The 23,406-nt window shown below is 44.5% G+C and overlaps 1 protein-coding gene across 1 annotated transcript in view; it reads right to left on the bottom strand.

The window, feature by feature from the left end:
- The window catches only part of spag9a (sperm associated antigen 9a), a gene marked incomplete in the record, with an annotated part of 52,215 nt that extends 37,128 nt beyond the window's left edge, over nt 1-15,087 (bottom strand). Inside the window, 2 exon segments of the mRNA XM_055884241.1 lie at nt 2,027-2,147; nt 14,556-15,087. Of these exon segments, the coding sequence (XP_055740216.1) occupies nt 2,027-2,147; nt 14,556-14,855 (421 nt within the window).
- Between the last annotated feature and the right edge of the window lie 8,319 nt (nt 15,088-23,406).

Raw genomic sequence — 23,406 nt, 5'->3', positions numbered from 1 at the left:
CCGAGTTAGTGTGTTTAGAACGTTGGCTCACTCTGTTGGGTGGACTGGGTGAGAGGAAGAACTGCATCTACGCAATATTCTGTTTCTTTTGACAAAAGACAATGAACGCCATTGTCAAAGAAACCAAGAGTTGTGTCTGTAGATCAGGGTTGGGGTCAATTCCATTTTAATTCCAGGCAATTCAGAAAGTAAACCAAAATCAAATTTTCATAACTGAAAAGCATTGAAAATAATTGGAATTTCAGTGTACTTCCAGAATTGACTGGAATTGACCACAACCCTGCTGCAGATACACACCATGTCTAAACAGCAGTCTAGTGTAGCATTGTCCTGCAAAGTAACCACGGATCTGAAAGTCCACTCATCTTCTCCTTTCATACAAGCTTCCCAATTGAAGTAGGAGGGCAAGTAAGAGAAGATGCCTGCTGTTCAAGACTATCCACAGAGTAGCTTGTGGGCTACTCTACACAGAGTAGCTTGTGGGCTACTCTACACAGAGTAGCTTGTGGGCTACTCTACACAGAGTAGCTGTGGACTCTGCCCTGATTGGAGAACGCCTGTCTGGAACAGCATAATGACCCATGAATTATTCACCACAGACTGGGAGTGGCAGCAGCCAGGGCAGCGTGCTCTACAGATGGTTAACTACACGGATGGGACTCGTGACTGTTTATACACACAGGGCGTGTGCCGTTACAATCTGCATTTCCCAGTCCTGGATTGCCAGTCTGTTTCTGCTTTAGAAATTGTTTAGCATGACAACAATAAAGGAAATGGCTGAAGCAGGAACTGTCAGTCAGATTGGCATTTTCCTAAGACTGAAGAACAACAGCAGTATGTCAGTTTATGAAGCTGTGGTTCTCTCCTCCTCAATACATCATTGCTAACAGAGGTTTGAGCTATCACATCAGACTGTGGATGCTTGTGTTCCCTAAAGGATGTGGTGCCTGGCTGCCACTTAAAGAGGATGGGAGTAACAGTAATCCCATTACTGTTACCCAAAAAGAGTGTGAATGAATGTGTGTGTGTGTGTGTGTGTGTGTGTGTGTGTGTGTGTGTGTGTGTGTGTGTGTGTGTGTGTGTGTGTGTGTGTGTGTGTGTGTGTGTGTGTGTGTGTGTGTGTGTGTGTGTGGAAATACATTTGCACTGGGCTCCATGGAGATGCTATATATGGACTGCTGTGTGCAAAATGGTAGGCATACCAATGATGTGAAATGCATGTATGTAGGTGTGTGGGTGGGTGGGTAATGTATGTGTGGATTCAGTGTGAGAGGGAGAGAGGAGAAAGAGGAGTGAGATGGTGAATCCCAAACCACCTCCTCGCCCCTACCAAATCACTCCGTTGTCACGTGTTGCTGACGAAACTCTGAGGGTGACTTCCAGAGAGTGGCGAGCGGATCAATAAACCCATCATCGTCAGGTCACACTCCTGACTTGAATGATGCAATTCATGTTCCACTTTTAAATAATAAAACAAGCATGAATTTCAAATGAACAAATCCACCCTATCATTTTACAAAATCTAAACCTCAGCAACAGTTAAACATTTAATTTGGGAGGTATTTCATCTTTTACATGTGTCAAGTCTCGACATTAGACATAAACAAATGCATAAGGTACGTCTCTCCATTCTTTTGTGTGAAATTGGGCAAACTCAAAAATAACGCAGTGCTTTATGGGATTGAACTTTGCTATGGAGCAGGCAGTGTTGCAGGCTCAGTCGAAGTGCCTACCGGAGGGGCTAATAAGCCCCTACACACCCTCGATAGTTTTCACTCACTCGGCTTTGGGACACTTGTGCAAATGGCGGAGGTGCGTGTGAACGTGCAAGTGGAGGGTAAGGGGTTGATTTGGGATTCAGCCTGTGTGTGTGTGTGTGTGTGTGTGTGTGTGTGTGTGTGTGTGTGTGTGTGTGTGTGTGTGTGTGTGTGTGTGTGTGTGTGTGTGTGTGTGTGTGTGTGTGTGTGTGTGTGTGTGTGTGTGTGTGTGTGTGTGTGTGTGTGTGTGTGTGTGTGTGTAAACTTACTTTGGTCTGCGTAGTTCTTGATCTTGAGTTCCAGCTGGCGGGAGTGGGACTCCATTCTGCCCACATGGTTCTGAAGGTCCTTCTTCTCCTGCTCCTGACTGTCCTCAAACTCCATGAACTTCTGCTCAGAGACACACAGAGGACTCTCAGTAACTCTCTCTCGTCAGTAACATATATACACACACACACACACCACTCTCTCAGACCACACACACACACCACACATTGCGTAATACAGTTTAAAAGAGACACTGCGAATATAGAAAGCAGAATTATTATTTGACCAAATACAGGACCCCCTGTACGTTATGCAGAGGGGTACATGTGTATCTACTGCCACAACATAGTCTAGACTACACTCTAAGAAGCAGGGATGTCTACTACTACGTTACACTCCCACAGGATAGAGAGGATCTGGAAGTCTTCTGTTCACCCAGAAATGCAGGTCCCCTCCCCTCCCACATCCTCCTGGTGTGTCAGAGAAGTGTGTCCTGGACAGAAAGCCAGTGTGTGTGTGTGTGTGTGTGTTTCCACATCCTGCCAGCTGTAATCCTTTACTCTAGCCTGCTCTTCAGTCCTCTCCTTTCTTCTTTTCTGTTTTCACATTTATAGATGCATTGAAATTAGAGCTACCTACAGTACATCAGATAATTCTATTTTTTCATCATTAAACAAAGCCATGACATTCTTTACAGTACATTTCTACCTGTAATGTTCAACACGGCAAGAAAGGCCGCAGCTAATCATCTGGCCACCATACTGTATCATCCAGGCCTTCTGTGCTCCTCTCCCCTAGAAGAACAATCCAGGGAGCGCAGAGGTGCTGGAAAACGTGTGGCAAGACAGCCTTTGCCCCAGTACTTCAATCTGGTGTGAATGCAGCGGTATTTAACACGTTTACCAGACAAATTCAATAGTTCACGTCATAGGAAAACATTTTGCAACAGAAAAGAAAGCAGGCATTTCTTATTGGACAAGTTGAAATAGTACCTCACCCAATTTCAGCCCGTTTACATGTTTTAGTGAATAACACCCTGTCCCTGGGATTTCACATGGTAACCCCCACGCTCGCTGTGACAGGTGGATTCACTAGTCAGTCACAGTGGTCTCCTAGCTACAGCCTACAGAGCCTAATCAGAGCCTCTCAGCAACTCTTTTTGGTTGCACCAGCACATCGTTTTTTGACTCTGCACTTGGTTTATTTTTGGTTTATTTCTTCGCTCACGCTCCTCTCCAGTGTGGAATCCTGGAGCAATCTGACTTTGTGGTCGTGTTATCTAGTGGAAAACCTCCTCATAAGAGTGAACACACATTTTCATGGAAAACAAGGCATGTGTGAATAAAAGCAGTTAATAAAAGCAGTTTAGTCATCTAAAACGATCTAGAATGATCCAATCTATAGCTAGCTAGCTAGCTAACAAAATGACTAACGTTAGCTTTAGAGTAGCCTAACATTGCTAGCTAGGTTGATGCAATCATGCAGCCAGCAGCTAACATTATGATTTAGACTCACTGAATAAATGTGTTTGGCACAGGATAAAGACGATGAAACGATCTGCTGCTGCTACCCAGGACAATGGATACGGAAGTTCCTGGAAAGGTTAGTCAGACAGTTTGTTAGTCCAGTAATCTTCATTGGCATATTATTTTATTTGCACAGCTGGTGATTATTCACAAAGGTTTGTGTTGCAAATTTCCCTGTCTTAAAAGTAAAAAACCTACAAATTCCACCACAAAGCAGTCTACAGACAATATGACCACACATTAGCTAGCGCATAGTGACACCTACTGATATGAACTGGTAATGCAGGTTTGGTTAGAATAGAGTGCAACAGAATGAGTAACATTCAATAAAATCTACTTCATGAAAAGGGGTATATTATTTTCAATTAAAATGTTGAAAGTAGTTGATTTAATAATTGAATATATGGATTTGACAGGCAATCAGTTCCTACAGTGAGCACCAGGGAACCAACCTATGCTGGGAAGGATGGACACAATAAAGAGGAAAGGAGAGAGGAGATGATGCATATGAGGAATCACAGCATGGAACATTCCATATCCCCATGATTCATAACACCCCTCATCGGGACTCTGGTTAATTTTATTTTATTTATTTATTTATTTTACCGTTATTTTACCAGGTAAGTTGACTGAGAACACGTTCTCATTTGCAGCAACGACCTGGGGAATAGTTACAGGGGAGAGGAGGGGGATGAATGAGCCAATTGTAAACTGGGGATTATTAGGTGACCATGATGGTTTGAGGGCCAGATTGGGAATTTAGCCAGGACACCGGGGTTAACACCCCTACTCTTACGATAAGTGCCATGGGGTCTTTAATGACCTCAGAGAGTCAGGACACCCATTTAACGTCCCATCCGAAAGACGGCACAGGGCAGTGTCCCCAATCACTGCCCTGGGGCATTGGGATATTTTTTAGACCAGACGAAAGAGTGCCTCCTACTGGCCCTCCAACACCACTGACCAGGACCAACCCTGCTTAGCTTCAGAAGCAAGCCAGCAGTGGTATGCAGGGTGGTATGCTGCTGGCAATGCAGTTCAACAGTTAGTTTGCATCCCAAATGGCAACTTATTCCCTATGTAGTGCGCCAAATGGGCCCTTAGGGCTCTGGTCAAAAGTAGTGTACTATATAGGGAATAGGATGCCATTTGGGACACGGACTGCCCTGTCATCATCTCCACTGCAGCACTTTAGTTATCTAATGTTGCTCTTCTGAACAAGGCCCCTTGGCCTACCCAGAGATACTTCTTGAACCGATGGTTAAAATTGCATAATTTGTTTTGGAGTACTACCAGTGTCAGTTTGTGTCATCTGAAATGTTGGTGTTTCATTGACCGTCTCATGTCCCAACAAGGTGTTGTTGGAAGCAGTGTAGTGAGTCTAGGCAAGCAGAGTCTTGAAGAGTGAAATATGTTTTCACTGTCCATGGTCGAGAACATCTCAACTCAGCAAAAAAAAGAAACGTCCTCTCACTGTCAACTGTGTTCATTTTCAACAAACTTAACATGTGTAAATATTTGTATGAACATAACAAGACTCAACAACTGAGACTAAACTGAACAAGTTCCACAGACATGTGACTAACAGAAATTGAATAATGTGTCCCTGAACAAAGGGGGGGTCAAAATCAAAAGTGACAGTCAGTATCTGGTGTGGCCACCAGCTGCATTAAATACTGCAGTGCATCTCCTCCTCATGGGCTGCACCAGATTTGCCAGTTCTTGCTGTGAGATGTTACCCCACTCTTCCACCAAGGCACCTGCAAGTTCCCGGACATTTCTGGGGGGAATGGCCCAAGTCCTCACCCTCCGATCTAACAGGTCCCAGACGTGCTCAGTGGGATTGAGATCCGGGCTCTTAGTTGGCCATGGCAGAACACTGACATTCCTGTCTTGCAGGAAATCATGCACAGAACGAGCAGTATGGCTGGTGGCATTGTCATGCTGGAGGGTCATGTCCGGATGAGCCTGCAGGAAGGGTACCACATGAGGGAGGAGGATGTCTTTCCTGTAACGCACAGCGTTGAGATTGCCTGCAATGACAACAAGCTCAGTCCGATGATGCTGTGACACACCGCCCCAGACCATGACGGACCCTCTACCTCCAAATTGATCCCGCTCCAGAGTACAGGCCTCGGTGTAACGCTCATTTCTTCAACGATAAATGCGAATCCAACCATCACCCCTGGTTAGACAAAACAGTGACTCGTCAGTGAAGAGCACTTTTTGCCAGTCCTGTCTGGTCCAGCGATGGTGGGTTTGTGCCCATAGGTGACGTTGTTGCCTGTGATGTCTGGTGAGGACCTGCCTTACAACAGGCCTACAAGCCCTCAGTCCAGTCTCTCTCCGCCTATTGCGGACAGTCTGAGCACTGATGGAGGGATTGTGCGTTCCTGATGTAACTCGGGGAGTTGTTGTTGCCATCCTGTACCTGTCCCGCAGGTGTGATGTCCGGATGTACCGATCCTGTGCAGGTGTTGTTACACGTGGTCTGCCACTGCGAGGACGATCAGCTGTCCGTCCTGTCTCCCTGTAGCGCTGTCTTAGGCATCTCACAGTACAGACATTGCAATTTATTGCCCTGGCCACATCGGCAGTTCTTATGCCTCCTTGCAGAATGCTTAAAGCACATTCACGCAGATGAGCAGGGACCCTGGGCATCTTTCTTTTGGTGTTTTTCAGAGTCAGTAGAAAGGCCTCTGTAATGTCCTAAGTTTTCATAACTGTGACCTTAATTGCCTACCATCCGTAAGCTGTTAGAGTCTTAACGAACATTCCACAGGTGGGAAACAGTGTTAAACCCTTTACAATGAAGATCTGTAAAGTTATTTAGATTTTTATGAATTATCTTTGAAAGACAGGGTCCTGAAAAAGGGAAGATTCTTTTTTTGCTGGGTTTATATGTGATGCATTGTAGGTAAATGGTGACTGACTAATTTACAAATAATAATGAGTAGGCCTAGTTGCATATGATGCAAGATGAATTGTAGATGAGTCAGTCACTACTCTGATGAACAAGCCTTGGCTGTGTCTTTGCTTCACTAGGCTGGCCAGCAATGATAATAACAACATTGTTAGACAACAACACAAGGTTAGTGGTTTTATAACTTACACATAAAAAAACTGTTACAAAGTCTACTGTGTATAGTGTTAAATGTAACCCTGCCTTACATAAAGCTTACAGAATTAATTGCAGAAGAGCATCTTTAATCAGATGTCATAAAAGTTTAACTTTCTACATTGAAACCTTTCTGTATTTATTTTTCAAAGTACACTGCCTAACATTGTGTGTTTGTAGAGTGTAAATAATATTTAAGGTCATTGTAACCATACTTTGCATAACGCTCCGCCCTGCTTTAGTAGTTCACTAAACTACAGACTAGGTTGTCCACTGAAGTTGTTGTCTCTGGCTCTTTTGATATTATATTCAGAATGAATAACAACAAGGTTTGTGATAGTGTCACGACTTCGGCGTCGCCGGGCTTTAAGCCATCATCGATCCACTTTAATTTTCCTTTTGTTTTGTCTTGTCTTCCCAAACACCTGGTCTAATTTCCCTCATTACATGTTATGTATTTAACCCTCTGTTCCCCCCATGTCTTTGTGCGGAAATGTTAATTGTAAGTGCATGTGCACGTTTTCTCTGGTGCGCGACGGGTTTTGTACCCATTTGTGTTGTTCTGGTTTCCGGGGGGTTTTATGAATTAAACTGCTCCGTTGTTACCCAGTTTTGCTCTCCTGCGCCTGACTTCCCTGCCGCCAGTTACACACTCCCTTACAGATAGTTTGAGCCATTTTAGGTCAAGATTGTTTTCAATTCACATGACCAGACAATTAAAACCACAGGCCTATAGTCATAGCACAGATGAAAAGGGAAGCTGTGTATAATAAGAATATTTTGACATAGCCTACGAATAGGACCCAGAGTTTTACCTGACCAGGTCATGATCATGAAAAACTCCAGGCCCCAGAAGAGACACAGACTAATTTTGCCACACCACTTTTGAACCGGTGGTGCCACCTCTGAGGGAGCGGCCATTGTTTGCATCCATGTAGATTCATAACATCGGTTACGGATGAAGTATTACTTGCCACATGTCTGTAAAGTGTCAGTTTATAACCACACCTTAGGGATGAATGTCGAACTGGAGTGAAACTTACTTACGCTCACTCACATTTCTATAAACAGTCAAACAGTGTATCAATCATTTGTACAAAGGGAACTGCGTAATAAACGACTATATCATGGAGACTTTACTCCTCATAGTGGTGAGAAGATGCACATACCCAAACACCGTTTTTAATTTTTCCAGGTTCGTGTTTTCGATTTGAGCGATCTGTTAAATAACGACAACAGAATCAATACGTGGCAGAGTGGCCTATAAAAGCTGAAGAACACACGCACATCCAGGTACTTTTGCCTGATGAAGACCTAAGGGTGGAAACATTGTTATAATAACATCACTTAGGAACATGAGCAGCAATGTGGCGTTTTCCTTTTTATATTTCAGAGTGGCCTATACGACATTACGATCACCATAGAATCATGACCTACTGAGGTAGGGCCATGACTGTGTATGGGAACAGATGTTGCTCTTTATTTTCTCCTGGATAAAATCCGAGTTTGACAAACCATTCCCTTGGAAACAGAGTAGGTCAATATTGAGTAAAATGGGGAAGGTTTATGGTGCAACACCAGGTCCAAGAGTACGTAATAGTAGCCAAGGCACAGGGAAGTCTCTCCATCTCATTGAGCCCTGGCCATCATAAAGGATCACATGACCTGGAAATCATAACCCACACAGCCTACAATACGAAAACCTCGGTCCCCACCCCCCCTCCTCCTCATCTGCATCTTTTCTGGGGAACACAGGGCTTCCTGGGATTAAGAAACCCAAGGCGGGCTGGAAGAATGTGTGTGTGTGTGTGTGTGTGTGTGTGTGTGTGTGTGTGTGTGTGTGTGTGTGTGTGTGTGTGTGTGTGTGTGTGTGCGTGCGTGCGTGCGTGCGTGCGTGCGTGCGTGCGTGTGTGTGTGTCTCACTGTCTCTGTGTCACAGCCTGGACAGAGCGGAGGGGCCTAAATGTAGAAATAGGCATTGCAATTTACAGAGAGACAGACGGTCTGAATCACATCCAATTCTCCTTCACTAAGACTCAGGGCCAGGGCCAGGCAGCAAAAGGTCCACCAAACACACACACACACATGGACACAAACCAAAACACACACAGAAATAGGTCAAACCAGACTGGGCAGTGCAGCAAGTGAAGCCGAACTGCACAGCCCAGTCTGGTTTGTGTCCATGTGTGTGTGTTTGGTGGACCTATTGCTGCCTGGCCCTGAGTCTTAGTGAAGGAGAATTGGATGTGATTCAGACCGTCTGTCTCTCTGTAGTCCCAGTCTCGGAGTCTTGGATGAAGTTGTCTGTAACCACTGATCAAAGCTCAGTTTTGTTATTTTGACCCCAAATGCCTGAGGTAAAAATTGTGGTAGGATGAGCTGATCCTAGGTCTGCTGTAGGGGTAAGGCAACCTTTAGCTCTATGGTGATCGTTCTGCCCACTGAGGTAGGGTCATGACTGTGTATGGGCCTGGACAGATGCTAAGTTCCTCTTCTATTTCTTTACCTTTACTAGAGGAGCTTAATATGTTATATTTACTAGAGGGAGGAGCTTAAGACACAATTTTTTTTATTTAACCTTTATTTAACAAGGCAAGTCAGTTAAAACTTCTTATGGCTGGGGGCAGTATTGAGTAGCTTGGATGAAAAAGGTGCCCAGAGTAACTGCCTCCTACTCAGTCCCAGATGCTAATATATGCATTATATTAGTAGTATTGGATAGAAAAGACTCTGAAGTTTGAATGATGTTTGTGAGTATAATAGAACTCAAATGGCAGCAAAAACCTGGGAAAAAATCCAACCAGGAAGTGGGAAATCTGAGGTTGGTCGATTTTCAACTCAGTCCCTATTGAACTTACAGTGGGATATTGGTCCTTTTGCACTTCCTACGGCTTCCACTAGATGTCAACAGTCTTTAGAAACTTGTTTGATGCCTCTACTATAAAGGAGGGGGGAATGAGAGCTCTTTGAGCCAGGTGTCTGGCAGAGTGCCAAGACCTGAAAACGCGCGTTCACGTGAGAGTTAGCTTGAGTTCCATTGCTCTTCTACAGACAATGGAATTGTCCGGTTGGAACATAATTGAAGATTTATGTTAAAAACATCCTAAAGATTGATTCTATACATCGTTTGACAAGTTTCTACGGGCTGTGACGAAAAATTTTGACTTTTCGTCTGCTTTGTTTGCTCGCGCGTCATGGATTTGGATTACTTGGCGAACAACAAGGAGGTATTTAGACATAAATGATGAACTTTATCGAACAAATCAAACATTTATTGTGGAACTGGGATTCCTGGGAGTGCATTCTGATGAAGATCATCAAAGGTAAGTGAATATTTATAATGCTATTTATGTTGACTACAAAAGATGGTGGATATCTGTTTGGCTTGTTGTCTTGTCTTAGCGCTCTACTCAGATTATTGCATGGTGTGCTTTTTCGGGAAAGCTTTTTTGAAATCTAACACAGCGGTTGCATTAAGGAAAAGTTCATCTAAAGTTCCATGTATAATACTTGTATTTTCATCAACATTTATGATGAGTATTTCTGTAAATTGATGTGGCTCTCTGCAAAATCACCCGATGTTTTGGAACTACTGAATATAACGCGCCAATGTAAACTCAGATTTTTGGATATAAATATGAACTTTATCAAACAAAAAATACATGTATTGTGTAACATGAAGTCCTATGAGTGTCATCTGATGAAGATCATCAAAGGTTAGTGATTCATTTTATCTCTATTTTTTATTTTTGTGACTCCTCTCTTTGGCTGGAAAAATGGCTGTCTTTTTCTGTGACTTGGCGGTGACCTAACATAATCGTTTGTGGTGCTTTCGCTGTAAATTGTTTTTGAAATCGGACACTGTGGTGGGGATTAACAACAAGAGTACCTTTAAAATGGTATAAGATACTTGTATGTCTGAGGAATTTTAATTATGAGATTTCTGTTGTTTTGAATTTGACGCCCTGCACTTTCACTGGCTGTTGTCATATCAGCCAGTGAAAGCGCTGTCAGCCCAAAGAAGTTAAGAACAAATTCTTACTTACAATGACAGCCTAGGAACAGTGGGTTAAAACCTGTCTAGGATCAGCGTGCCGCTAGCGGCACACCCCCCCCCCCCCACTGAAAAACCAGTGCCGCGAAATTCAAAAAAAATATTTTTTTTAAATATTTAACTTTCACACATTAAAGTCCAATACAGCTAATGAAAGACACAGATCTTGTGAATCCAGTCAACATGTCCGATTTTTAAAATGTTTTACAGGGAAGACACAATATGTAAAGATGTACATCTATTACCTAAAAACACATTAGCATAATCCACCATCTTTTATTTGTCCACCAACACCAGTAGCCATCACCAATTCGGCTAAACTAAGATATTTATAGCCTCTAACCAAGAAAAAAACTCATCAGATAACATATTTATGGTATGGGATAGGTTTTGTTAGAAAAAAGTGCATATTTCAGGTAGATGGCATAGGTTACAATTGCACCCACCGTCACAAATGGAATAGAAAAACTACTTAGAGCAACGTGTTTACCTACTTACTAATCATCAAACATTTCGTAAAAATACACAGCATACACGAATCGAAAGACACAGATCCTGTGAATACAGACAATATTTCAGATTTTCTAAGTGTCTTACAGCGAAAACACAATAAATCGTTATATTAGCATAGCACATAGCACATAGCAGCCCAGCATTGATTCTAGCCAAAGTGAGCGATAACGTCAACATCGCCAAAAATATATTAATTTTTTCACTAACCTTCTCAGAATTCTTCAGATGACACTCCTGTAACATCATATTACACAATCCATATAGAGTTTGATCGAAAACGTTTATATTTAGCCACCAAAATCATGGTTAGACAATGTGAAATGTAGCTCAGCTGGTCAGAAAATGTCCTTGCGCCACTTAGACAGTGATCTACTCTTATACATAAATACTCATAAACGTGACTAAAAAATATAGGGTGGACAGGGATTGATAGACAATTTAATTCTTAATACAATTGCGGAATTACATTTTTTAATTTATCCTTACTTTTCAATACAGTTTGCGCCAAGCGAAGCTACGTCAAAAAACATGGCGTCCTAAGCCACTAAAATGTTTCGACAGAAACACGATTTATCATAATAAAAATGTCCTACTTTGAGCTGTTCTTCCATCAGTATCTTGGGCAAAGGATCCTTTCTTGGGAGTAATCGTCTTTTGGTGGAAAGCTGTCCTCTTGCCATGTGGAAATGCCAACTGCGTTCGGGATGAACTGAAAAGCGTGCCCAGCTATTCACATCGTTTAAAAAATAAATGTCCCAAAATCGCACTAAACGGATATAAATTGCTATAAAACGCTTTAAATTAACTACCTTATGATGTTTTTAACTCCTATAACGAGTGAAAAGATGACCGGAGAAATATAACAGGCTAAACTAACGCTTGGAACAGGAGCGGTTCGGTGTCCTCCACGCGCGTTACGCACCAAGAAAAGACTTGCTAGCTACAGGGTTTTTTCATTTGTAGTGCCTGTGAACGCGCAATCGACCCCATTGGAATCGTCATCACGTAAAGGCATCCAGGGGAAGACGTAAGAAGTGTCCGTATAGTCATAGCAATAACAGTGCCCTTTTAACTGACTTCAGAACAGTGGCCAACATTTCTGAAATCTGACTCCATGTCAGGGAAATTGCTGTAGAATGGGCTCTGTTCCACTTAGAGACAAAATTTCAACTCCTATAGAAACTATAGACTGTTTTCTATCCAATAATAATAATAATATGCATATTGTACGATCAAGGATTTTGTGGGAAGCCGTTTCAAAAATTACCCAATTAGCATAAATAGTCTCAACAGCGCCCCCATCCTCAACAGGTTTTAACTGTGTTGTTCAGGGGCAGGGATTTGATCTTTCAGTTACAGGCCCAACGCTCTAACCACTAGGCTACTTGACTCTATCCACTATGCTACCTGCATCTAACCACTAGGCTTCCTGCCGCCCAGATGCATATCCAAAGCAGTTGAAACGATGCAGACTGACGGATGGAACTGACAGAAGGAACTTTATTCTCACAGTATTATACACTCCGGATTATTTTATATTTTTACATATTTGAGTAGCAATGTCATGATTACTCAAGTAACAACTCATTCAGGATGATACAGTGAGAAAGGTGTGATTGCAGATATAGCATGAAAGCCCTTCATACTGCAAGTACCAGTAAAACCCAGTTCTGTTTGATCTCCCCTCCTCTTCTCCACTCGCTTGTCCTGCCCTCTTAATTCTGTTCTGTCCTTTCTCACCTCATCCTCTCCTCCTCTCTCCATCCGATGAGCAGTCATGATAAACTGCCGAGTCACTAAACCTGCTGCTTCTGAGGTAGAATACAGCATCTTCTGTGTGTGTGTGTGTCCAATGTACCTTGCTCGATTAGGAATGTTTGTCTCTATAACATGAGTCCTGATTCACCCTTCTCATAAATGTAAGTGTGTAACTACTCATTCATAAACAGTTAAGGTTTTTTCCTAGACTACAATAGGTAAGTGCTGCCCACTTATGGACGCTGTATAATAGCCTGGCTGTATTTGTCTATACTCTTGTCTGATTACTGATGCTTTAGTTTAGAGCAGTGGTCACCAACCTTTACTGATGCAAGATCACTTGGAGTCTAAATGCAATCCGGGATCTACCGCTCAGATTTTGTTTTAAACCTAAACCTATGCAACATTAACCAATTAAAAACAGTTCTGTAGCAATGAGGTTTGTGCAGTAGACTATAGGCCCAATACATCATCACTGCATGTTGGCTATACATGCTTGAATTGCCCAGCCAAAGTTGTTCTTCTCAGACAATTTTGAAATTATATTAAAACATTTTAGGTATATGATGACACTGGTAATAGAACATTTGTTGGTATTACTTGCAAGGCACTGAGCATAATCATTTGCATGTATTTACTGGGACTGATGGTCTGCATCTGATGGTCAGTCAGAGGAGGGCGCAGCGGTGAAGCTGCCTCTCACCTGACTTACTTAAAGTCTGCATTAAAGTGTCTGTACTATAATAGGCGTGGCAAAAACAAATGTAGACATTGATAAATGCATTTCTATAGCTTCCAAAATGTTTTTTTTTTACAATTGATAAGTACCAAGATGACTGCTAGGTGGCTTAAATACAGCACCCCCTGTCAGTCACCCAGAGTTACTACACATTATTGGTCTAGACAGGGGCAAATGGCTATGAGAGCAGAACACAGGTGGGATGTTTCTGATGACATGACTGGATTTACCGCGACAGGAAGACTGTTCTCCCAGTGTCTCTGTCAATCTTTGGAGAAGAAACAATATACTAAAGATATTTACATGCAAAGTGATAGGAGGCTGACAGCTGTTTCTGTAAACTACAATAGCCAAGCAGGCAAACAGTCTGACAAAAAAGGATGGATGGTTGAATGTAACTGTGGGCTACGTCCTCTCATGGCAACATCAAAAGCGCACCTATAAACTTGGAGAAAAACATCTAGGTCGCGGGCATTCTGTGTGTGTTTATGCAGGATGATGAAATTGAGGCTACTGTGAATCAATCCACCATGGATGGGTAGGCTACTGTTAGCATGATGCTAAACTAATCACACAGTTACTCATCTAACTGGGGCGCAGATATTACGAACGTGGCTCTCCTTGCACAATATAAGATTATTAGCCTCGTGGGTATCCCTTGTTGACAACGTTGCACCACGTGCATGTTCTACACTACACATAGACATCGGTAGGGATGCTTTGGCTGGCTTGCGTGGCCTTGCAGCGAGAGGCAGCGTTTAAAATCCGCTGTCAATGTCCTCCATCTCACTCCCTCTCTCCGTCGTTCGCTGCCCGGACTCACCTCCTCTGCGTGTTTCCTCAGCGCTTTCTCCCGTTCATACTGCGTGATGAGCTGTTCGTTGTCCTCCTTTAACAGTTCTAGTTCCACTTCATGTTCCTGGTTTTCCGCGAACACCGAATCCAGGTTCTCCAGCACAGCCACGACGAGCGGCATCAGTTCTTTCACCACATCTTCGTCATATTTTCCTATCAGTTTCTCGAACTCGCGGTAGATGGAGTTGGCCAGGCCCGATACCCGCTCCGACATCATAGCCGATGTCCCCGGGTCGTCCTGGTACACTACTCCGTCTTCCAACTCCATTTTCTTCCCTTCCTTGAACAAATGGGTCCTGTGAATAGGATTTACACTTACCCCGCCACTATGAATTCCGTTATTTTCTTTAAGAAAATCGAATGTGTATTCCCTTTAAAAGCTTGAATTGAAATGGCAATATCCGTGTAATTGTCCCTCACTGGAAGCGTTCGATATACGTGGATACTTTTTTCCTCCGGTTCCGTTCTCTCACAGAGGTGCGTTCAGTTCACTTGAACGTTTGCTACGTTGCAGAACTGTTTGTACTGAACGACACGTTTTCAAAAACGTTTTCGTACGTTCTTGAACAGACTGAGGTACGTTTGCTCCCGTTTGGTAGGTGTGGTGAGGTGTGACTTGAAGCAACGAGTGACATATTTAAAGGGCAGTGGCCATGCTGACAGCGTTCCCGCAACCGTTATTATTATACATCAGTTTCCCCAACCCACAACCTCCACGTTATTCAACTGGTCGTTCAGCACCGTTTCCGTTCAATTGAACGTTCCAGAACGTAAAAACTTCCTGAATGCAGCCCAGCTGAGTATCACGTGGTGACGTCATATTTTAACGTGGACAATGTAGTTTTACCGAATATTTGTAGCCTACAATGTTAAGCCTAGGGCTACTCATATGATATAGTCAAACACATTATAGTAATACCATAGTAATACGACAGTATACTGTTAATAAAGGCATCTTTATTTAAATTCCATTGTCCTCAAATACTTTAAGATCCTGCTCTAATAACGATTACATTTTAGTTATTTAGAAGATGCTCTTATCCAGAGCGATTTACAGTTAGTGCATTGATCTTAAGATAGCTATCAGTCATGGTAAGTAAAGTTTTCCTCAATAAAGTAGCTAAATAATAAATAAATAAAATATAAAAATAATATATGCAATAAATAATATATTTCTTCAATAAATTATACATTGTATTTGTAACCCACTATCTCACAAACCCAAAGACCTAAACAAAAGACTAAAACAAACCAACAGAAAAAACATGTGGCAAAATTGTTCTACTCTAGAGCACATATGTCAGAGTCAAGGCCCGCGGGCCACATCCGGCCCGCGAGAACTGTTTTTTACGGCCCCTGGGATGATCTTGATTTATTATTAGAACCGGCCCGCAGACCGCAGCAAGCCGGCAGCCCGCAGATCTTTTACACGCACCAATACTACATTTCCCACAATGCAACGGTGACGCACCGAGCAGTAGGCTGCTTCATTTCAATATTTATTGGCACAGCAGTCGTCAGCATCACAGTAAAATTAACTTTCAGATACCCATCAAAAATGGCAAAACGGAAGGTGGACACGGAGAACCGGGGGTTTCAAACAAGGTGGGAGTCGGAGTATATGTTCACGGAGGTAGCTGGAAAACCTGTGTGTCTTCTGTGTGGAGAAAGTGTGGCGGTACTGAAAGAGTATAATCTGAGACGACATTATGAAACGAAACACGCGGACAAAAACAAGAATATGGACATGGAACAAAGGCTACAAAAGGCAGAGGAATTAAAACGAGGCCTCAAATCTCGACAGGCTCTGTTCAAAAAAGCCAAATCACAAGGCCAGGCTGCTGTCAAGGCCAGTTTTATTTTGGCAGAAGAGATCGCTAAATCAGCCCGGCCATTTACGGAGGGGGATTTCATCAAAAACTGCATGATTAAAGTTTGTGACGAAGTTTGCCCAGAAAAAAGGCAACTCTTTTTAAATGTGAGTCTGAGCAGAAACACCATTGCCGAGAGAGTAGACCAGTTGTCCATCAATCTAAAAGAGCAGCTTGTGAAAAAGGGAAAAGATTTCATTGCATATTCCTTGGCTGTGGATGAGAGCACCGACATTTCTGACATTGCCCAGTTGTCAATTTTCATCCGCGGAGTGGACTCCAGCCTAAGCGTGACAGAGGAGTTTTTGGCTTTACGTCCTATGCATGGCACAACTACGGGGCATGATTTGTATGAAGAGGTGTCAAGATGTGTAAATGAGATGGAGCTGCCTTGGGAAAAACTCGTGGGTTTGACAACCGACGGAGGACCTGCGATGTGTGGACACAGGAGCGGACTGGTGGCGAAGATACGGGAAAAGATGCAAGAGGAAAACGCGACAGGTGAGCTGACAGCTTATCATTGTATCATACACCAGGAAGCGTTGTGCGGTAAAGCCTTGAAAATGGAGCATGTAATGAGCATCATCACGCGCACAGTTAACTTTATCAGAGCCAAAGGTTTGAATCACCGCCAGTTCAAGGCATTTCTGACGGAGTTAGAAACGGAGCATGGTGATTTGCCTTATCACACAGAGGTGCGATGGCTAAGCCAGGGAAAGGTGCTTCAAAGATGTTTCGAGCTTCGTGAGGAGATTTGTCTGTTCTTGGACAGCAAAGGGAAAGACACAACACAACTCCGAGACGAAATGTTTCTGTGTGAAATGGCTTTTCTGTGTGACATTACGAGTCATCTGAATGCAATGAACTTGCAGCTGCAGGGTCGGGATCATGTCATCTCTGATATGTACAGTACAGTGAAGGCATTTAAAACCAAACTGACTCTGTGGGAGACGCAGATGCGGAAAGAAAATTTGAGCCACTTTCCCAGCTGCCAGACCATGAAAGAGAAGCTCTCTACCAGTGCGTTCCCGAGCGCACAGTTGGCTGATAAAATAGGTATGCTTGCCGCTGACTTTCGACGCCGATTTGCTGACTTTGAAGCACAAAAAAGCAGGTTGGAACTGCTCGGTAACCCATTTGCTGTTGACGTGGAAAGCTCACCACCAAACCTCCAAATGGAGTTGATTGACCTCCAATGCAATGATGCACTGAGGGCAAAATATGCGGCAGTGGGTGCTGCGGAGTTCGCCCGTTTCCTCCCCGACACAATGCCCCAGCTGCGCATCCAGGCTGCTCAAACGTTGTCTATGTTTGGCAGCACATACCTGTGTGAACAACTGTTTTCTTTGATGAACCTGAACAAAACATCTCACACAGAAGTCGACTTACTGCTGAACACCTCCACTCAATTCTGAGGATTTCCTCAGCTCAGAGCCTTACCCCGAACATTGATGAACTTGTGGAAAAGATGGGACACCACCAAGTATCACCCTCAACCTCAAACAAGTGAACATTACTGTGCAATCACATATTTAGAGTTTTTACTCAGTTCAAGTTTAAAAGTTAAAGTTTAATATTTGTTTTCACTGCATGTTACTTCTCCTTAAACAAAGTGTTGTTTTTGATTAATAGATTTTTGCACTTTATTTTATTGTATTTCAATCCAATTATATTTTAAAAATATTTCAGTTGAGTGGATGATAGAAAATTGCTATTATTGTTTTTTTCTTTGAAGTAAATTTAGCCCACTTTTGCTAAAATAGAAAATATAGGCTACTGATGGTGCCTTGAATACCGGTTTCTTTCATTTAATGTTCATGTTATGGGGATTTTTATATAAAGGAAATTTGTCTTTTGTGTCTGTTGAAAATTAAAGATTACTGACAGAGCCATAAGAAAATATTGCTTTATTTATCTGATCATATTGGAATATATTTGTTAGGTTTTCAGTAGGTTCAATTAGGTTCACTAGACTATATGCGTCATTTAAAAAAATTTCAATGAACATTCGAACAGTCCGGCCCTCGGCTTGTAGCTAAATTTTTTATTTGGCCCTCCGTCCATTTGACTTTGACACCCCTGCTCTAGAGGGATCATGGTTGTCAGTTATAAGCAAACACTGAAAGGAAAGCTATAATAAGACAGGAAGAAGTAGCCTACACTATTCTGTGGGGTTTTATGTGGCTGTATGACAGACTCGCTTGTATTATGATTCAGTGTAGGCTAGTATAAGCTAGCGACTCTGGATAATGTATGCATCCCTCAGTTGCTTCAGTGTTGTAGTAGCCTACTCAAGTCCGGCCTAGGAGTGTCTCGGTCTTGTCTTGGTGTCAGATACATTTTTACTCAGAATTTCTTGCCGAGACCAACCAGGGGTGTCACGTTCCTGACCTGTTTTCCTTTGTTTTGTATTCATTTTAGTTGGTCAGGGCGTGAGTTGGGTGGGTTTGTCTATGTTTGTATTTCTATGTGGGGTTTTGTGTTCGGCCTGGTATGATTCTCAATTAGAGACAGGTGTGTATTGTTTGTCTCTAATTGAGAGTCATACAAAGGCAGCCAGGGTTTCACTGGTGTTTTGTGGGTGTTTGTTCCTGTGTCCTCACAGGACAGTTGAAGGTTAGTCTCATTTGTTGTTTTGTAGTTTTGTAGTGTATTGTTTTGCTGTTTTCATTAAAAGATGGCTTATTTCCCTCAATCCGCATCTTGGTCCTATCCATGCTCCTCCTCGTTTGAGGAGGAGAACAACATTGACTGCCTTTACAGAAACACCCACCACAACAGGACCAAGCGGATTGAGGAGAGAGAGAAAGAACTAAAGCAATGGAGAGAAGAGGAATGGAGTTGGGAGCAAATTTTCAATGGACGGAAAGGGACCCTGGGGAAGGGTTGGAGAGAATCGCCGCTCTCGGGAGGTGAAGAAGGCAGCCACAGCCCAGGAGCGGTGGATTGAGGAGGCAGCACGTATGAGAGGCTGGAAGCCCGAGAGGCTCACCCAAGAATTTCTTGGGGGGGGGCTAAAGGGGAGTGTGGCGAAGCCGGGTAGGATACCTGAGCCAACTCCCCGGGCTTGCCGTGGAGTGAGAGGGCGTCGTACTGGTCAGACACCGTGTTATGCGGTGAAGCGCACGGTGTCCCCAGTACGCGTGCTTAGCCCAGTGCGGGCTATTCCACCTTGCCGCACTGGGAGGGCTAGGTTGGGCATCGAGCCGAGTGCCATGAAGCCGGCCCAACGTATCTGGTCTCCAGTACGTCTCCTCGGGCCGGTGTACATGGCACCAGCCTTACAGGTGGTGTCCCCGGTTCGCCTGCATAGCCCAGTGCGGGCTATTCCACCTCGCCGCACTGGCAGGGCTACGGGGTCCATTCAACCTGGTAAGGTTGGGGAGGCTCGGTGCTCAAGAGCACGTGTCCTCCTTCACGGTCCGGTATATCCGGCGCCACCTTCCCACCCCAGCTCAGTACCACCAGTGCCTACACCACGCACCAGGCTTCCAGTGCATCTCCAGAGCCCTGTTACTCTTCCACGTACTCTCCCTATGGTGCGTGTCTCCAGCCCAGTGCCTCCAGTTCCGGCACCACGCACCAAGCCTCCTGTGCGTCTCCAGAGCCCTGGACGCACTGTTCCTTCTCCCCGCACTCGCCCTGAGGTGCGTGCCCTCAGCCCGGTACCTCCAGTTCCGGTACCACGCACCAGGCCTAGAGTGCGCCACGAGAGTCCAGTGTGCCCTGTTCCTGTTCCCCGCACTCGCCCTGAGGTGCGTGCCCTCAGCCCGGTACCTCCAGTTCCGGTACCACGCACCAGGCCTATAGTGCGTCTCAGCCGGCCAGAGTCTGCCGTCTGCCCAGCGGTGCCTGAACGGCCCGTCTGCCCAGCTCCGTCTGAGCCATCTGTCTGCCCAGCTCCGTCTGAGCCATCTGTCTGCCCAGCGCCGTCTGAGCCATCTGTCTGCCCAGCGCCGTCTGAGCAATCTGTCTACCAGCGCCGTCTGAGCCATCTGTCTGCCCAGCGCCGTCTGAGCCATCTGTCTGCCCAGCGCCGTCTGAGCCATCTGTCTGCCCAGCGCCGTCTGAGCCATCTGTCTGCCCAGCGCCGTCTGAGCCATCTGTCTGCCCAGCGCCATCTGAGCCATCTGTCTGCCCAGCGCCGTCTGAGCCATCTGTCTGCCCAGCGCCGTCTGAGCCATCTGTCTGCCCAGCGCCGTCTGAGCCATCTGTCTGCCCAGCGCCGTCTGAGCCATCTGTCTGCCCAGCGCCGTCTGAGCCATCTGTCTGCCCAGCGCCATCTGAGTCATCCGTCTGCCACGAGCCATTAGAGCCGCCCGTCTGTCCCGAGCCAGTAGAGCCGTCCGTCAGTCAGGAGCCGCTAGAGCCGTCCGTCAGTCAGGAGCCGCCAGAGACGCCCGCCAGTCAGGAGCCGCCAGAGACGCCCGCCAGTCAGGAGCCGCCAGAGACGCCCGCCAGTCAGGAGCCGCCAGAGACGCCCGCCAGTCAGGAGCCGCCAGAGACGCCCGCCAGTCAGGAGCCGCCAGAGACGCCCGCCAGTCAGGAGCCGCCAGAGACGCCCGCCAGTCAGGAGCTGCCAGAGACGTCCGCCAGTCCGGAGCTGCCCTACAGTCCGGAGCTGCCCTACAGTCCGGAGCTGCCCTACAGTCCGGAGCTGCCCTACAGTCCGGAGCTGCCACTCAGCCCGGACCTGCCGGAGTCCCTCAGCCAGGACCTGCCGGAGTCCCTCAGCCAGGACCTGCCGCCCCTTATCCCGGTGTTGCCCCTTGTCCCGGTGCTGCCCCTTGTCCCGGTGCTGCCCCTTGTCCCGGTGCTGCCCCTTGTCCCGGTGCTGCCCCTTGTCCCGGTGCTGCCCCTTGTCCCGGTGCTGCCCCTTGTCCCGGTGCTGCCCCTTGTCCCGGTGCTGCCCCTTGTCCCGGTGCTGCCCCTTGTCCCGGTGCTGCCCCTTCATTTAGGTGGGGTTAGTGGGAGGGTGGTCATTGGGAGGGGGATAAAGAAGCGGGGATTGATTATGGTGGGGTGGGGACCTCGTCCACCGCCAGAGCCGCCACCGTGGACAGACGCCCACCCAGACCCTCCCCTAGACTTTGTGCTGGTGCGCCCGGAGTTCGCACCTTAAGGGGGGGGTTCTGTCACGTTCCTGACCTGTTTTCCTTTGTTTTGTATTCATTTTAGTTGGTCAGGGCGTGAGTTGGGTGGGTTTGTCTATGTTTGTATTTCTATGTGGGGTTTTGTGTTCGGCCTGGTATGATTCTCAATTAGAGACAGGTGTGTATTGTTTGTCTCTAATTGAGAGTCATACAAAGGCAGCCAGGGTTTCACTGGTGTTTTGTGGGTGTTTGTTCCTGTGTCCTCACAGGACAGTTGAAGGTTAGTCTCATTTGTTGTTTTGTAGTTTTGTAGTGTATTGTTTTGCTGTTTTCATTAAAAGATGGCTTATTTCCCTCAATCCGCATCTTGGTCCTATCCATGCTCCTCCTCGTTTGAGGAGGAGAACAACATTGACTGCCTTTACAAGGGGAGTGAAAAACTCATACTTATCAGATCCCATAAAAGCGCTTTGCCAGCCCAAATAGCCACACTCCTTTCATGACACATTAATATATTATAGACTATTTTCTGGTTTTCCTACTGTACTCTTAACATTACTGTCCTTTACTTTAATTGAAAAATATCCTAAAACTTTGTAGTGCTCCTCATAATTTCCTTGATGAGTGGGGATCATTGTTTGAAAGTTGCTCGCTCACTATTAGTAAGGGGAGTACTTGCTCAGATAAATGTTTTTCAGGTCTTTCTTCACCAATGGACAGGCGTCATTCACTCTGGTGAGAATAACCATTTGGGGAATCCCTGCCAGAGCAAACTGATTTAATCCAGCAGTCCTTTTTCTCTCCGGGCAATGCGATGACGCTCCTACTCAAAGACATAGTACACCTATAATACTATTAGTTTGTGTAGCCATCAAAATAATAGCAATGTACAGTAATTTTCTGACCTGGGTTGAAATATATGTGTATTTTATCATTTTCTATGTAAATACATATTTTCTGTGTATTTTCAAATAATGTGGCCCAAATCAAATACTTCTATTGGAAGTATTTGAACGTTTTTTCAAATGATTGCGTAACACTTAATTTTAAGGGTCATTCTTACAGTGTGATTGCTGTAATAAGGACTTATTATAGTGTAAATCTTTACAAGTATTGTAATGAATTGTGATAATTCATAGTTACACTGTAATAACAACATGTAACTGGTGGTAATTGCAGTCTGTAATTATAGAGGTGTAACAACTAATGCTTGTTCCCATGCTTGTTTCAAATGTTAAAGTTTTCGATAGCATCCCAACGCACCATTTTAGTCAGTGCTATCCAGGATTCCTTGGGACATCCTTACCCTAACCCTAACCTTTACCCATACACTTACCCTTACCTTATACTTTGAAAGTATTTTCAAATACTTATTTCCAAATAGATTATTTCAAATACCAACCAGACCGGGTTCCAATTTTTTTTTTATTTAACCTTTATTTAACCAGGTAGGCAAGTTGAGAAGTTCTCATTTACAATTGCGACCTGGCAATGCATGGGAGTATATAAGTGTATTTGTATTTTTTCAAATACATGCAAATACTTTCCAAGTGCATTTCCAAATACTGTATATTCCAATATTCAACTACTTGTACTTTCAAATAAAATATATCAAAATACTGACTTCCAAATGACTTTTGAAATACCCTAAATAGTATTTGAACACAGGTCTGACACTAAAATTTGCACTCTTACCCATATCAGCGGCTCCTACTCTGATGTTCCTCATCTTCTGGATGACACCAATCAAGACAGCCATTTTATCAGCTGATATGACACTGACCAGACAGTGAACTCTGTCCTCAGAACTGTGGGTATTTATGTAGCCAGGATCCTCTTCTGATAATGGTGATAT

Source organism: Salvelinus fontinalis, chromosome 2 (genome assembly GCF_029448725.1).
Source record: "Salvelinus fontinalis isolate EN_2023a chromosome 2, ASM2944872v1, whole genome shotgun sequence".
Classification (NCBI taxonomy): Eukaryota; Metazoa; Chordata; class Actinopteri; order Salmoniformes; family Salmonidae; genus Salvelinus; species Salvelinus fontinalis.
The sequence above is the reverse complement of the archived record's forward strand: the minus strand, read 5'-3'. Positions and strand labels throughout refer to the sequence as shown.